The sequence below is a fragment of the Lactuca virosa genome, chromosome 8 (genome assembly GCF_052849685.1).
Source record: "Lactuca virosa cultivar CGN04683 chromosome 8, Lactuca_virosa_CGN04683_v6, whole genome shotgun sequence".
Lineage (NCBI taxonomy): Eukaryota > Viridiplantae > Streptophyta > Magnoliopsida > Asterales > Asteraceae > Lactuca > Lactuca virosa.
The window spans coordinates 57,729,754-57,742,586 of NC_136433.1; the positions used below are offsets into that span (position 1 = coordinate 57,729,754).

At 35.1% G+C, this 12,833-nt stretch overlaps 2 protein-coding genes across 3 annotated transcripts; both read right to left on the reverse strand.

The window, feature by feature from the left end:
- Window positions 1-5,012: 5,012 nt before the first annotated feature.
- On the reverse strand, window positions 5,013-8,243 carry LOC145129113 (zinc finger BED domain-containing protein RICESLEEPER 4-like). Of its 2 annotated transcripts, XM_079063860.1 has the most exons (5): window positions 8,036-8,243; window positions 6,937-7,619; window positions 6,715-6,858; window positions 5,281-5,704; window positions 5,013-5,194 (listed from the first exon to the last, which is right to left on the reverse strand). In XM_079063860.1, the coding sequence occupies exons 2-3, from the start codon at window positions 7,611-7,613 to the stop codon at window positions 6,738-6,740; spliced, it is 798 nt and encodes a 265-aa protein (XP_078919986.1). In that variant the 5' UTR covers window positions 7,614-7,619; window positions 8,036-8,243; the 3' UTR covers window positions 5,013-5,194; window positions 5,281-5,704; window positions 6,715-6,737. The 2 variants fall into 2 exon arrangements, with proteins under 2 accessions (XP_078919986.1, XP_078919985.1); XM_079063859.1 differs by having other exon boundaries at window positions 5,281-6,858.
- A 2,235-nt stretch (window positions 8,244-10,478) lies between these two features.
- LOC145133321 (semialdehyde dehydrogenase family protein) lies at window positions 10,479-12,558 on the reverse strand. Its single transcript, XM_079068263.1, has 7 exons — window positions 11,911-12,558; window positions 11,743-11,829; window positions 11,525-11,665; window positions 11,341-11,442; window positions 11,111-11,265; window positions 10,924-11,028; window positions 10,479-10,777 (listed from the first exon to the last, which is right to left on the reverse strand). The coding sequence occupies exons 1-6, from the start codon at window positions 12,493-12,495 to the stop codon at window positions 10,947-10,949; spliced, it is 1,152 nt and encodes a 383-aa protein (XP_078924389.1). The 5' UTR covers window positions 12,496-12,558; the 3' UTR covers window positions 10,479-10,777; window positions 10,924-10,946.
- Between the last annotated feature and the right edge of the window lie 275 nt (window positions 12,559-12,833).

Consider the following 12,833-nt stretch of genomic DNA (forward strand, 5'->3'; position numbering starts at 1 on the left):
TTTATATTTATTTGATAATAAATAAAAATGAAAAATAATAAATATTTAAACTAAAAAAAATGTAAACAGTGGCGGATGCTCTATAGGGCCGCGGGGGCCATGGCCCCCTGATTTTTTTACTTAATACACATATCTATATACATACAACCTTGGTTTTGTTTTTTACTACCCTCCTCGCCCCCAGGTTTATTATACATACATGTATATATGTAATTCAATCGATAGATTTTGATAACAAATTAACTCCAAAAAAATAAAAAAAAAAATCTTATTTAATTATTTTATCGGTTAACTAAGGAAACTAAACAAATAGTCAAACCAAGATACAAAAAATCACTGAAGAAATGAAAACCAATACTAATAAAATTAGGATAACAATTGATTAGGAAGTTAAAACTATATAAAAAAACAATAAACTATTCTAATATACAATTTATCAACACAATGTTTGAGAAAGTACAAAACCCTATCGTCAGTGTTGCCGTAAAAAACTGCTCACCGGAAAGTACCACCGATGGAGTGTTCACCACTCCATCTTGCCTTTCGCTGAAAGCTGCTCCTAATTCCTCTCTGGCGTTCGGTTTCTGTCTCTTGACTGACCTTTGTACGGTCTTCGTCACTCCTCAGCCCTCTCTACCATTCAACGATTGCTATTCCAACCAACAACCTCCGTGACCAGTGCTTCCTCTCCAACGGACTTGTGCCGATCTTCGTGCTCTCCGGTTCTCCACTCGGACGGCTTCTACCTCTCATTGTCGGCCTTGTAAGTTTCTCTCTCTTTCTCTCTCTAACCTCGTGTTATTTACTTTTTTTGTTTTCTTTTCTCTCACTAGAATGTGATATGATGAACTTTGAAAAGAAAATGTAATTAGTATAGCAGTAAAACAGTAAAAGTATTAAAAGCTGCAACAAAGTTTTTATTAATTATTTAGTGTATTCAATTTAGGGGTGACGTATGGTCACAAAAATCTGCTTTATTATTAGTTTACCCTACAATATAGGTTAAAAAGTGAAAAATCTTAAGAAAATCATATTACTAATATATATTACGATTATATGATAATTTTGTTAATTAAATGTATGCTAATTTCTTTATTTTAAATTAATTTTGCTATTTGTTGATTGTCATCAAAGTCTAAGTATAGTTTTTGTAAAATGAGTTTAATAAAATCAGAATAATTAGTTATTTGTTAAAATGCCGTTGTGAATTGTTAGTTTATTTGATTTTTTTTAATCGTTAGTAAATTGTGTTATGAAGTATAAATTAAAATGAAAAAGAAAATCAACTATTGACTGTATTTTAAAAGAAAACATGCAAGATTTTCTTAAAATTCTGAAAAATCGCCAATATTGTTTTGGTTTAAAATACTCTTACGGCTGGAGCTTATCTAGAATTGAAAGACTTTGATCTGAATTTAACTTGTTTATATTGTTTTGGTTTGAAGTTTTGGTTTCGGCCCCTAGTTCTGTTGTTTGTGTTCTGCCCCTGAACGTAAACTATAAAAACTTTAACTACAACTTTCCATGATTTAGACTTAAGACATAAATGATAAATCTGAAGTTCTAATAAAAGGGTATGTGAAGTAATGGTAATAGTTAGTGCTCGGTTAGGTGTAGTGGTGCAATGAGGATGACAATTTGTACAAGTAAGTAATGTATACAGTAAAAAATTAATAACTTATCATGAAATATTATTTGAAGTTGTAAGACCTTCCGGTATACCGAGCACGAAAGGCTCCGTGGTTGACGTGGCAACGAGAATTGTTCGTGCACACCACCCCTATACACCGTTATCCTTCATCTTCGTTGTCGATTGTGGTGGGCATGACGAAGGAGAACGCCCAATCATTCTCTTCTCCTCTCTCTGACTTCTTCTTCTCCGACTCTTCTTTCTTTCTCTTCGTGGTCGTGGTGAGTACCCCAGTTGTTTGGGTGGTTCGTGGTTGCTGATTTGGAAGCTCTCCACGACCCTTGCTCGTGGAGAGCATTACGGATGGCCTAAGTTTGACAAAAACGACAATAAAATTTAGCTTCTTCTTTTGGCGTATAATTAGATTATATATGGGCTCTCTTTCCAATTTTCCATACTTTATAATTGAACGACTTAAATAAACCTTTTCCACTAACTTCATGCATTCCTTCCGTAGGTATTATCCTTTTCAGTTTTCACTATGATGGTATTTTATGAATACCAAACAAAATATATGTATTGATATCTTTTTACTTGAACTCATGGCATCATGATTGTAAAAATCATGCCATTATGACTGTAGCTACTTGTTTTCTAACCGGGTTCCGAAATAAGTTATTTTTATTGTGATTGAATATTGGCTAATAAAATAAACAAAAAAAGTTGAAAATAATACCTGTTTGGATGTGTTTTGCTACTTGAAGTTTTCTCATTCTCTCACGTGATCAGTTTTAAAATGGGTTTAATATAGACTGTATGAAGAGTAGTCATGATTTTGTTTTAGGGTTGACCATATAATATATAAAATAAGAACAAGTAACAAAATACTTGATAACAAAATGTAAAATATATGATTTTAAAATAAATTGTTCGTTTAAGTTAGAAATAATTGATTAATTAACAGAATAGAAAAATATTAATATACGAACCTAATGAATGAGGAATTCACTGTTAAGATTGAAATGCAATTTGATCTATTCAAAAAATTATAGCCTCAATTCGTACGTAAATTATTTCCTTTATTATGAATTTAAGTTTAGAATAGGGTGACCAATTTATTCACAAACTTAGTTTTTTTCATTAAAAAAATATAAATTTTATATATAACATATATTTTACTTTAAATTTGTATAACTTAGTTTTTTTCATTAAAAAAATATAAATTTTATATATAACATATATTTTACTTTAAATTTGTATGAGGTGGGCCAATGTCTCCATTGCACCCATATAGCTACACCTCAATGGGGAAGCATAGGCGTGGGCATATAGAGAGTAGGTGATAACTTATACCGTATATTCCATATTTATATCAATGAAAATAATTTCTTTTGCATTTTATATATTATTGATTAATATTTTGGATATTAAGGTTTTATTTTTGTTTTTCCATTTTGAAACTGCTTTTATTTTCTTTATAAATTAAACATCATTTTTTTAAATTTTGTTTAATATTAACACCTCCTTGTTAGCCAAATGGACTAGTCCTGACTTATATTTTCTCTAGGTGAACCCTTGACATATTCACATCTCTCATTTAAACTATTCATACGTGGATAAGAGGACACATTTAATTCAATACCAACATACACATCATTCAATACTCCAATTTACGGAGTATTAGGTTTCGTTAAGTGGGTGTATGCTTGAAATTTGAGCATTGATCATCATCTAATCGAAAATCAAAAATAATTTAAGCTCGGTCGAACTACAATGACTTTTTATAGAATTTGTCCTCATTTTAATTATAACCAATGAAACTATATTTACAGAAATGCAAAAAAAATGAATATTATAAATTATAAAAGCTAATCAACACCCAAATAAGTTATAAAATTTTTACAATGTTTTTAAATAAAATAATATATAAACTTTGTTTCATAATAATAATATAAAAAACAAAAATGACTTATGTTACAATATCTCATTTCATTCGATAAGAAAATAAAAGGAAACTCTTCAACTAAGGAATCAAATATGGTCATTTTCATTCCATCACGCAAAATAAACAAGAAGCTTTTCTTTCAATTCCATGAAATAAATAATTCTATTCCTTTCACTATCTAAGTGACACTAAAAACAATCTTAACTGTTTTAACCATGACAAACCATATAATCAAAATTAGAATTAGCTTAACCACCCAAAACACGCTTTCCAAACACCGCCTAATACTTTTTTTGTTCCCATTACGAAATGAACATTCTTGTCATTTTCAGTGATGATTATTCCGGAGGTAGGCCACGTCAACTACTCTTGACCCTATGAGATCTTTATAAAAAAATAAAATACTATTAAACTTAATTTTTGTTTGCATATATTACAATTAAACTTAATAAAGTGTACAAAAATACTATTATTACCTATACACTCATTACCAACTAGGAATTGTAGTTTTGAGGGTTTAGAGCTGCCTTATTAAAGGAGGAGGAGCCGGATGACGAAGAAGCCATGTTGAAGGAGGAGTTGGATGATGAAGAAAGAAGGATAAAGCTGAGGAAATGAGGTTGTAAGGAGGAGCTTGATGATGAACATGTACAAATGTATGTGAATAAATATTAAACAATATATTACACTGAATGCATTTAAACCATCCAACTGTTAAACCCTCAATGTAATGTATCCGACTCTTAAACCCTCATAAGATGAAAAGTCACCAAAACGTCTTCTCGATATCGTGCAAACATCTTCTCAATAAACTAGTGAAATGTGGAACATTGAATTTCCATTTCTTTATAACAAGCAAAATTAGCAAGAGTATCCGCAAATACTACCCCCTACACATAGAAAAAGCAAATAAAAAAAGACTCATCATAAAAGAAAATGGTGAGTTCCATCCTTCTATGAGAAATACCAACTGACTCTTGGAATCAAGCAAGATTTATGAAAGGATGCTCAAAGAAGGAAATAAGTCATGTGTAAGTGGGAAGAAATCAAGTCATTGATTGAACGGAAGAAAAGAATGTTTGAACACCTTCATAGCTTTCCTTAGTACACCAAAAGGTGCTTAATACAACTCTACCTAAGCGACTAAGTAGGAAAAGATATGCAAAACCTCTAGTACAAGTTGGTTGAGGTAGGGATGACAATGGGGCGGGGATGGGGCAGATTTACCATCCTCATCCCCATCCCCGAGCTTGTAACCTTATCCCCATTTCCATCCCCATCCCCAACGGATGCGAGAAATCTAATCCCCTCCATTTTAGATTTTGGGCTTGTCCCCGGCCCATCCCCGACCCATCCCCGTGCTATCAAAAGTTCAAAACCATATGTCAAATAAATCAACTTAAGCCAAAAAAAAATCATGTTTAATAAACTATCAAAACCATATGTCATAATTAGATTGTTTACATCAATCATAAAATTTAACAACCATCAAAACGAGAACATGATTACACAAAAGAAATTTCAAGTCTTTGGTTCTATTTCTCTGTTTGAAAATTACTCAACATCCTCATCATATGCAATTGTCTGATCAAACGCTTTTGGTTCTCCTTGCTTTTTACCTGAAACATATAGAACTTATTTTTAGAAAAAATAATATTTATACACAAGTATGATATAACAATTGATATATTTATTAAAAATTTACCTTGAAGTTCCTTCCGTAACCAACTTTGGCTACACATTAATGCCCCAACTGTTTCCGGTTTGAGTCGATTACGTTGTTTTGTCACTTTATTCCCGCTCATGCTAAAAGCTGATTCCGAAGAAACTGAAGAAATTGGAATGGCTAAGATATCTCTAGCAATCTTCTGTAATATAGGAAACTTAGAACCATTACACTTCCACCACATTAATATGTCAAAGCCCTCCTCATTCGGTAACAACTTCTCAGCTAAATAATCATCCAATTCAGTTTTAATTTTCAAATCCATCATCCTCAGAAAGCATATTCTCGAAATCCAACTCCCATGTTGATTTGCTTAAAGTAGAACCCCTTCCCTGAGAGGCGTTTGTTTCACATTGTCGTTTCCAAGAAGCTCCTTGTTTTGCATCATGTTTCTTTTTATACTCTTCAAATAACTCAGTAATTATGTTGCGTACTTGCATAATCTCACGAAAGAAATAATTGATCAACTTTAACTTATACCTAGGGTCTAAGACAGTTGCTACACTCATAACATTATGTATTACATTCCAATACTTCTCAAATTTGATCAATATAGTTGGTGCCATAGACTTAATAACATTATTATCAGATACGCTCCAACTCAACAATGATAGTTTCATGTCACAAATTAAAGGAAAGAATATGTTTGACGTGGGATATTTGGTACCAGAAAATTTTTCAGTCACTTGATAGAACAATTTCAGTTTTTCACAAACATTTGATGCCATATTCCATTCATCTTCACTAGGCAAGCAAACATAATGTTTAGGGATGAGCATATGGACCGGGGAACCGGCCGGAACCGGTACCGGAACCTGAACCGGCACCGGAACCGGAACTCGATGGAACCGGTCGGGCCGGGACCGGGACGTTATTTTTGTGGATTTTTGGAACCGGGAACCGGTAGAACCGGAACCGTATGATGTTATTTTTCAAGGACCGGTTCCAACATTTGAAGACACGACAAGAACCGGTAGGAACCGGGTACCGGTAGAACCGCCGGGCCGGTTTGGTTCTTGATTTTGGCCGAAGCCGGTTCCCGGGTCGGGTCCGGTTCCGGCCGGTTCGGTCATTTTGCTCATCCCTAATAATGTTTATCTTTTTTGCTCAAACGACTAAAAACTTCTTTGTACTCCAAAGCAACACTCAACATCATATAAATGGAATTCCATCTTGTTTTGCAATCAAGAAGTAACTCCTTTTGGCAATTAACACCCACTTGCCGAGCAAAAAGTCTAAAATCTTCTATTCTTTTAGGAGAACTTGTCCAATAGAAGACACTATTCCTAACATTCTCAATTGCATTGGCAATCACAGAAAATCCATCTTGCACAATAAGATTAATTATGTGCGCACAACATCGCATATGAAATATTCTCCCCTTCAAAATTAACGATGAAGTAGTAAGCGTACCTAAAAGCTTGTCAACGATGGCATCATTTGTTGAACACAAGTGTTAATGTTGACAACTTGTTGTCAATGTTCCACTCCAAAAAGCATTCCATCATAGCTTGTGACAATGCATCAGCAGTGTGTGGAGATGGCACATATATAAAGCTTCATTAAATAAAATATAACACTTAAAAACTTCATCCAATATAAATTACAAATAATAATATTAGTTATAGTAAATACCTCATAATTTGATTTTGTAACTTCCAGTTGACATCTATATAATGTGTTGTGATTGCCATGTAACGTTTCTTTTGGTTACTTGTTGTCCACATATCAGACGTGAGAGCAATCCTACTATCGTTCTCTTCAAAACATTTCAAGATATGACATTTTTTATCTTCGTATACCTTCATTATATCGCCCTTGACTGTATTACGACAAGGCACCTTAAATAAAGGTTGAAGACTTTCGGTATACTTTCGAAAACCATAATGTTCAACAATGGAGCGTGGGTAATCATGAATTATAATCATCTTTGCTAGTTCATCTCTAGACACTTCAGCATCAAATGAATATTTACTCATATAAGCTTTATCATCAATAGTTTTTTGTCCTTGAACTAATATATGTTGCCTAATGTCTCTTGTATTTTTGCCAAGGCATATCCTGTAACGATCTTTCAAATGTGTTGTTCCATCATTGGATCTACCAGTCAGTTGTTTCTTGCAATGTTTGCACTTCGCCCATCTATGAACATCATCAACAAAAATCGGATCAAAATGGTTCCAAGCAGCGGATTTCAACCTTTTTTTAGGATGCTCGGTGGTCGGATTATTTTCTACAGGTTCTTGTTCATTATCCTCAAGTTCATCTTCTTCATTCATGGTTGGTTGTTTATCATTTTCTAGTGTAGCCATCTAAACCTACAAAAAAAACACAATTTGTAACATCAAATAAAGTCTAAACATCATACAATCTACACAGAAACATTGATTATAAACATAAATTCATCATCATCATCCAAAATCTAAAAAACAGAGTATGAACATCACAAAGTCTGCACTCTACACAACAAGATCAAGTTGGAAAATCATAAACACATATTTGGAATGATGTATTAAGAATAATCTGCACAACAGCATCCTAAATTCGTAATGACAAAAGAAAATTGAAACAGTTAGTCTAACTGAAACAGTTAGTACAAAAGAAAATCATGTCACTGTAATGAAAATTGAAACCGTTAGTACAAAAGAAAAATCATGTCAAACAGAAGCTGAGAAGCACGATTGGAGTCAGGAGATTGGGTCGATAAGTCGCTAAGTAACGTGTAAAGTGTAACCTGTTTCGTGCCAATGTCGAGTGCCGACCTGCCGCCTGCGAAGTTCAAACAGAACCACGAATATTCGATCAAGAAGCGATCGGAAATCAGAAGCGATCGACGGATGATCATGAAGCGATCAGAAATCAGAAGTGATCTCAGTTTTGGCCTTCTGGGAAACGACTCGTCACTGTCGCAGTCTCGCAACTCACAGCGTGCCAATTGCCTAAGCCTAAGAGAAGCGACGGATGATCATGAAGCGATCGGAAATCAGAATATGCGATTCTAAGTTTCAATTTGGGTCAATCACTATTCACTCAATCATGGGCTATTGGGCTGATTTCAATTAAAATATATAATATTTATATTTACTGGATAGTACTCGGTGTATAATGATTAACGAATTGATATATAATACTAATATGTTATATGTATAAGTGGGTATAATATAACCGGGGGAGGGGCGGGTTGGGGAATAGCATACCCGTCCCCATCCCCATCCCCACTTTTTGTCATACAGGGATTCCCGGCCCCATACCCGTTACCCGGTTTTGCGGGGAATACCCTTCCCCGGTCGGGGCGGGTTAACCGGGTTCCCCAGCGGGTCGGGTCATATTGCCATCCCTAGGTTGAAGTTCTTGATGCAAGGATGGAGAACAAAATGACATTCCTTCGTATACTTGATGATATGTGATTTTTTTTTTTTTTTTGAAGTTTAACTAGTTTTCTTTTGGATGTTTTCTCTCACATTCGCAAGTACTTTAAGTATATGTTTTCGATATATATTTAGAGTTTTGAATTAAAATCATTGTCTTTTCCTTAATTTAGTTTATACATATGGCACGTTTGTGTTTCACCTCGGTTGCATCTCATCATATGGGGGGGAGGGAGGGAGTGAGAGAGAGAGAGATTCAACAAAACAAACTTTATCACCACTAACCAGACTAAGGCCCCGTTTGTTTGCATCTTAATACCACTTAATAAGAGGTAGGTCTGAATCGGTAAGATTCAGACTGTTTGTTTACCTCTTATTTTGTGGTCTTAATCTGAATTTTATCACTTACCGAATCATCTGAAAAGAAAAAAAAAGACGCCCGTTCCCTTTTTGCCCTGGTACGTCACCCCTTTCCCTCTTCTCTTTCTTTCACAACCGCCGACCCCTCCTTCTCCTCCATCTCCAATCACACAATTACAACCCTCCGACATCATCCGTTTGGCTCCGTTAAATCTGCAACGCCGCCGCCGTCGCCGGATTCGCCGCCGTCTCCGACCGCATCGCTTATGTCGCCTCCGCCTCCGGGTCGTGCTGCTTCGCCCTCACATCTTCTTCAGGTAATTATAATCAAATCCGATAATGTTTCCGGTTCGTGTCCGGAAAGAAATTGAAAATGAGTTGAAGTCAAAATTCAACGATGATTTTGATTTTTATGGTCTATATGTGTTCATTCGAACATACAGGGAATGGTTTTACTTGATTGAACATACTTGTTTGATTGGAGTCGAACGCAATTGAGTCAATTGTGTTCATCGGAGTCAAACATAAAAAGTCAAAATTGAATTCTTATTTGTTGATTCAGTGAATTTCAACTCTAGTTTTGTTCATGTTGATAGCGAATGGCTCGATATTGAGATTGGGAAAACCTGGATAGCGAAGATGACACAGTCGATTTGAATGATTGGAAACTATTGGCTAGTAATTATAATGAAATATTAGGTTGTTTAGTTTTCATTGTATTTTTTTGTAATATTGGGTGTAATGTTTAGCATCCTACTTCCATGGATTTTTTTTTCAAAGATATGATGTTGTAATTGAAAGAAATGATACAAAAGGGTAAAATTGTCATTTTTATCGTTCAGCACCAAAATTCAGAGGTTCAAACCAAACAGCATGTTAAAAATTCAGATCTTAAAAATTCAGACCCTCTTAGAAATTCAGACCTCTTAAAAATTCAGATCTTAAAAATTAAGATCCTGCCAAACAGCCCCTAAGCCGGAGAATTAAAGTACAATGCTATAATTGGATGGTTTTTCCAAAATACAATGTTTAATGGTAATATATGAAAGAAAAAAAAACTTATAATGATATTTTTCACAAAAATGTATGTTACCCTTCTATGTCGTGTTCCCTTTAAGTCTTTAACCAATTTAAATGATTTATTAAATCACATATAACATATTGGCCAAATGGTTATTACCATGTAGTATATTGTATGTCAACAAACTTTTTGGAGCATTAAGGTTTTAGTTTTTATGTTATTTATCATCTTTCAAAAACTTATAGCTACTTTTATCAACCACATCTACACAAACAAAAACTACAGCTTCCATGCTCCAACTACTGTTTCCAGCTACTAGTCAGTTTTGCCAAACAAAACCATAAAAATACATATCTCGCATAGGCAAAGCTTCACAAGTACTCGATCCCTCAAACTCAAATACTATGCAGAAACAAGCCATGAACAACTCGATAAAAAGCACCAAAACTTAAAAACACAAATGATCCTTGACAAATGAAAGACAACAATTATACAATCTCATCACAACACCACTTTATTCATAATCCTTTTAACCCCAACTCCACATCTTCAAGTAACTTCTTAACTAACTTAAATCTACATCAAAACTTGCAATAAAGGAACATGCATGTAAACGAATCCCAAAGTGGTGACAACATATTCAAAAGAATGTATCCATCTCTCTTCAAAAAACCAAAATCAACATCTTATTTGTGTCTCCTTTAACAATTTTTCATCTCACGTTTACCTGAAACATAGAAATAAAATTACAATACAACATAGGGTATGCAATAAGCAAAAGGTAATGGAACAAGTCATTACATTCCATGATCAAGATTAATGGATACCAATGAGAAAGATCAAGATTTTAATAAATATTGGGAAAAATCAAACCTGGATAAAGGAAACATCTTGGTTTATAGCAATAACTCTGCAATCTGAACAGCATTGAGAGCAGCCCCCTTACGTATTTGATCCCCACAAACAAAAATATCCAACCTTTTTTTTAACAAAATACAACAATTACAATCTAAGACATAAATAAACAAATAAAAAAATCAAATGTTGAAAAGTTACAAACCCATAATTTCCATCTTGAGACTCATCCCGACGGATTCTGCCTACTGCAACATCATCTTTATTAGAAACTTCCAAAGGTGTAGGGAAGTGATTGCTAGCTCTATCATCAATCACAACCACACCAGGAGCTTTCTTCAAAATATCTCTTGCTTCATTCTAAATATAAAACAGAAATTATCGTTTTAGTTTTTTTTAATATATATAATAAATTATGATCATAAACAGAAATACCTCATCAAGGGGGCTTGCGAATTGCAGGTTTACACTTTCAGCATGTGCACGCATCACAGGAACTCGTATACAAGTGGCTGTTACTTTGATGTCTTTACAATTCTATGGTGTAAATCAGAACATCACATTTAGCAAAAATGGCGTATTGACATATGCTTCAAGGGATATGAAAAACAAAACTTACCCAGATTTTCCTTGTTTCTTTGACTAATTTCATTTCTTCCTCGTTGTATCCATTTGGGAGAATTGGTGCGTTGTGTGAGAATAGATTGAAAGCATACTGCTGTTTGAAGATTTTGCAAGTGGGTCGTTTTCCTTCAAGCACCTTCATTCCAGAAAAGAGAAATCAAATTCAAGACACTTGTTATAACTTATATGCTAAAAGATATGCAAAAGCAGAACCTCGCGAGTCTGCAGTTCAAGCTCTTCCATGGCCGCAGCACCAGCACCACTAGCAGCCTGGTATGTGCTAACAACCATACGCAATACCTGCAATAATCGTGTAGTTGAGAAAAAGCATGGCGATGTTGATTGGGATACAACTGTTGAAGAACAAGTGAAATTGCTAACCTTTGCTCGTCGATGAAGAGGAGTGGCAGCCATCAAGCAAATGATGGTAGAGCAATTAGGGTTTGCAATCAAAGCCCCTTTACCAGACCCTAGTTTAATATGCGCCATTGCATCCGGGTTGACTTCCGGAATCACTAATGGAACGCTGTCATCCATACGAAAAGCAGAGCTATTATCCACCACAACGGATCCACAATTCGCAGCAATAGGTCCAAACTCCTTGCTAATTGAACCACCGGCGCTGAACAAAGCAATGTCAACGTCTTTAAAGCTGTCACCGGTTAACTCCTCGACGACATATTCATTGTCTTCAAATGTGTATTTCTTTCCGGCGGAGCGTTTGCTAGCAAGCATCTTTATGGATCGGTGGGGGAAGGAACGGTCGGAGAGGACGGAGAGAAATTCCTGGCCGACGGCACCGGTGACGCCTACGACGGCAAGGGATGGGGCGTCCTCGCGTAGTGACATGCGAACTGAGAAGGGGCGGGCGGTAGAAGGAGTAGGTTTGAAATGGGAAAGGGGGAAGGAGGAGGCGGCGGCACCGCCATCGAGGAAGTGGCGGTGAGCGACGGCTGCAGACTGCATTTTTGCCAAAGTAAATGACCGGAGAAATGAAGAGAAGAATTTCCAACCGAGAGCGAGAAAAGAGGCGGCTAAATGCTGATAGGGTTTGGACTGAAAATGGGGAAAATCACACTTTAGTCCATAATTTATCATACAAATACGTTTCAATCCTCCAAGTTTGAGTATAAAGTATAAACCGTAAATGTTATAACATTAATAACTTCTGTATGATACCATATAAAAGAAAATGATAGTCTTGTGATCTGTATGGTTCATACTATTTTAATAGGAACAAGTGTTAGACGCCTAACAGAAATCAAGTCTCTATTGGTGGAGAAAAACGGTGAAAGAAAGAGAAA

Coding starts and splice junctions, on each gene's coding strand:
- LOC145129113 (XM_079063860.1), bottom strand. CDS start 7,613: ATGGCTACACTAGAAAATGATAAACAACCAACCATGAATGAAGAAGAT. Junction 6,859..6,936: donor TTACAAAATCAAATTATGAG/GTATTTACTATA, acceptor TATTTAATGAAG/CTTTATATATGTGCCATCTC.
- LOC145133321 (XM_079068263.1), bottom strand. CDS start 12,495: ATGCAGTCTGCAGCCGTCGCTCACCGCCACTTCCTCGATGGCGGTGCC. Junction 11,266..11,340: donor TCGCAAGCCCCCTTGATGAG/GTATTTCTGTTT, acceptor TTTTATATTTAG/AATGAAGCAAGAGATATTTT. Junction 11,029..11,110: donor TCTCAAGATGGAAATTATGG/GTTTGTAACTTT, acceptor GTTAAAAAAAAG/GTTGGATATTTTTGTTTGTG.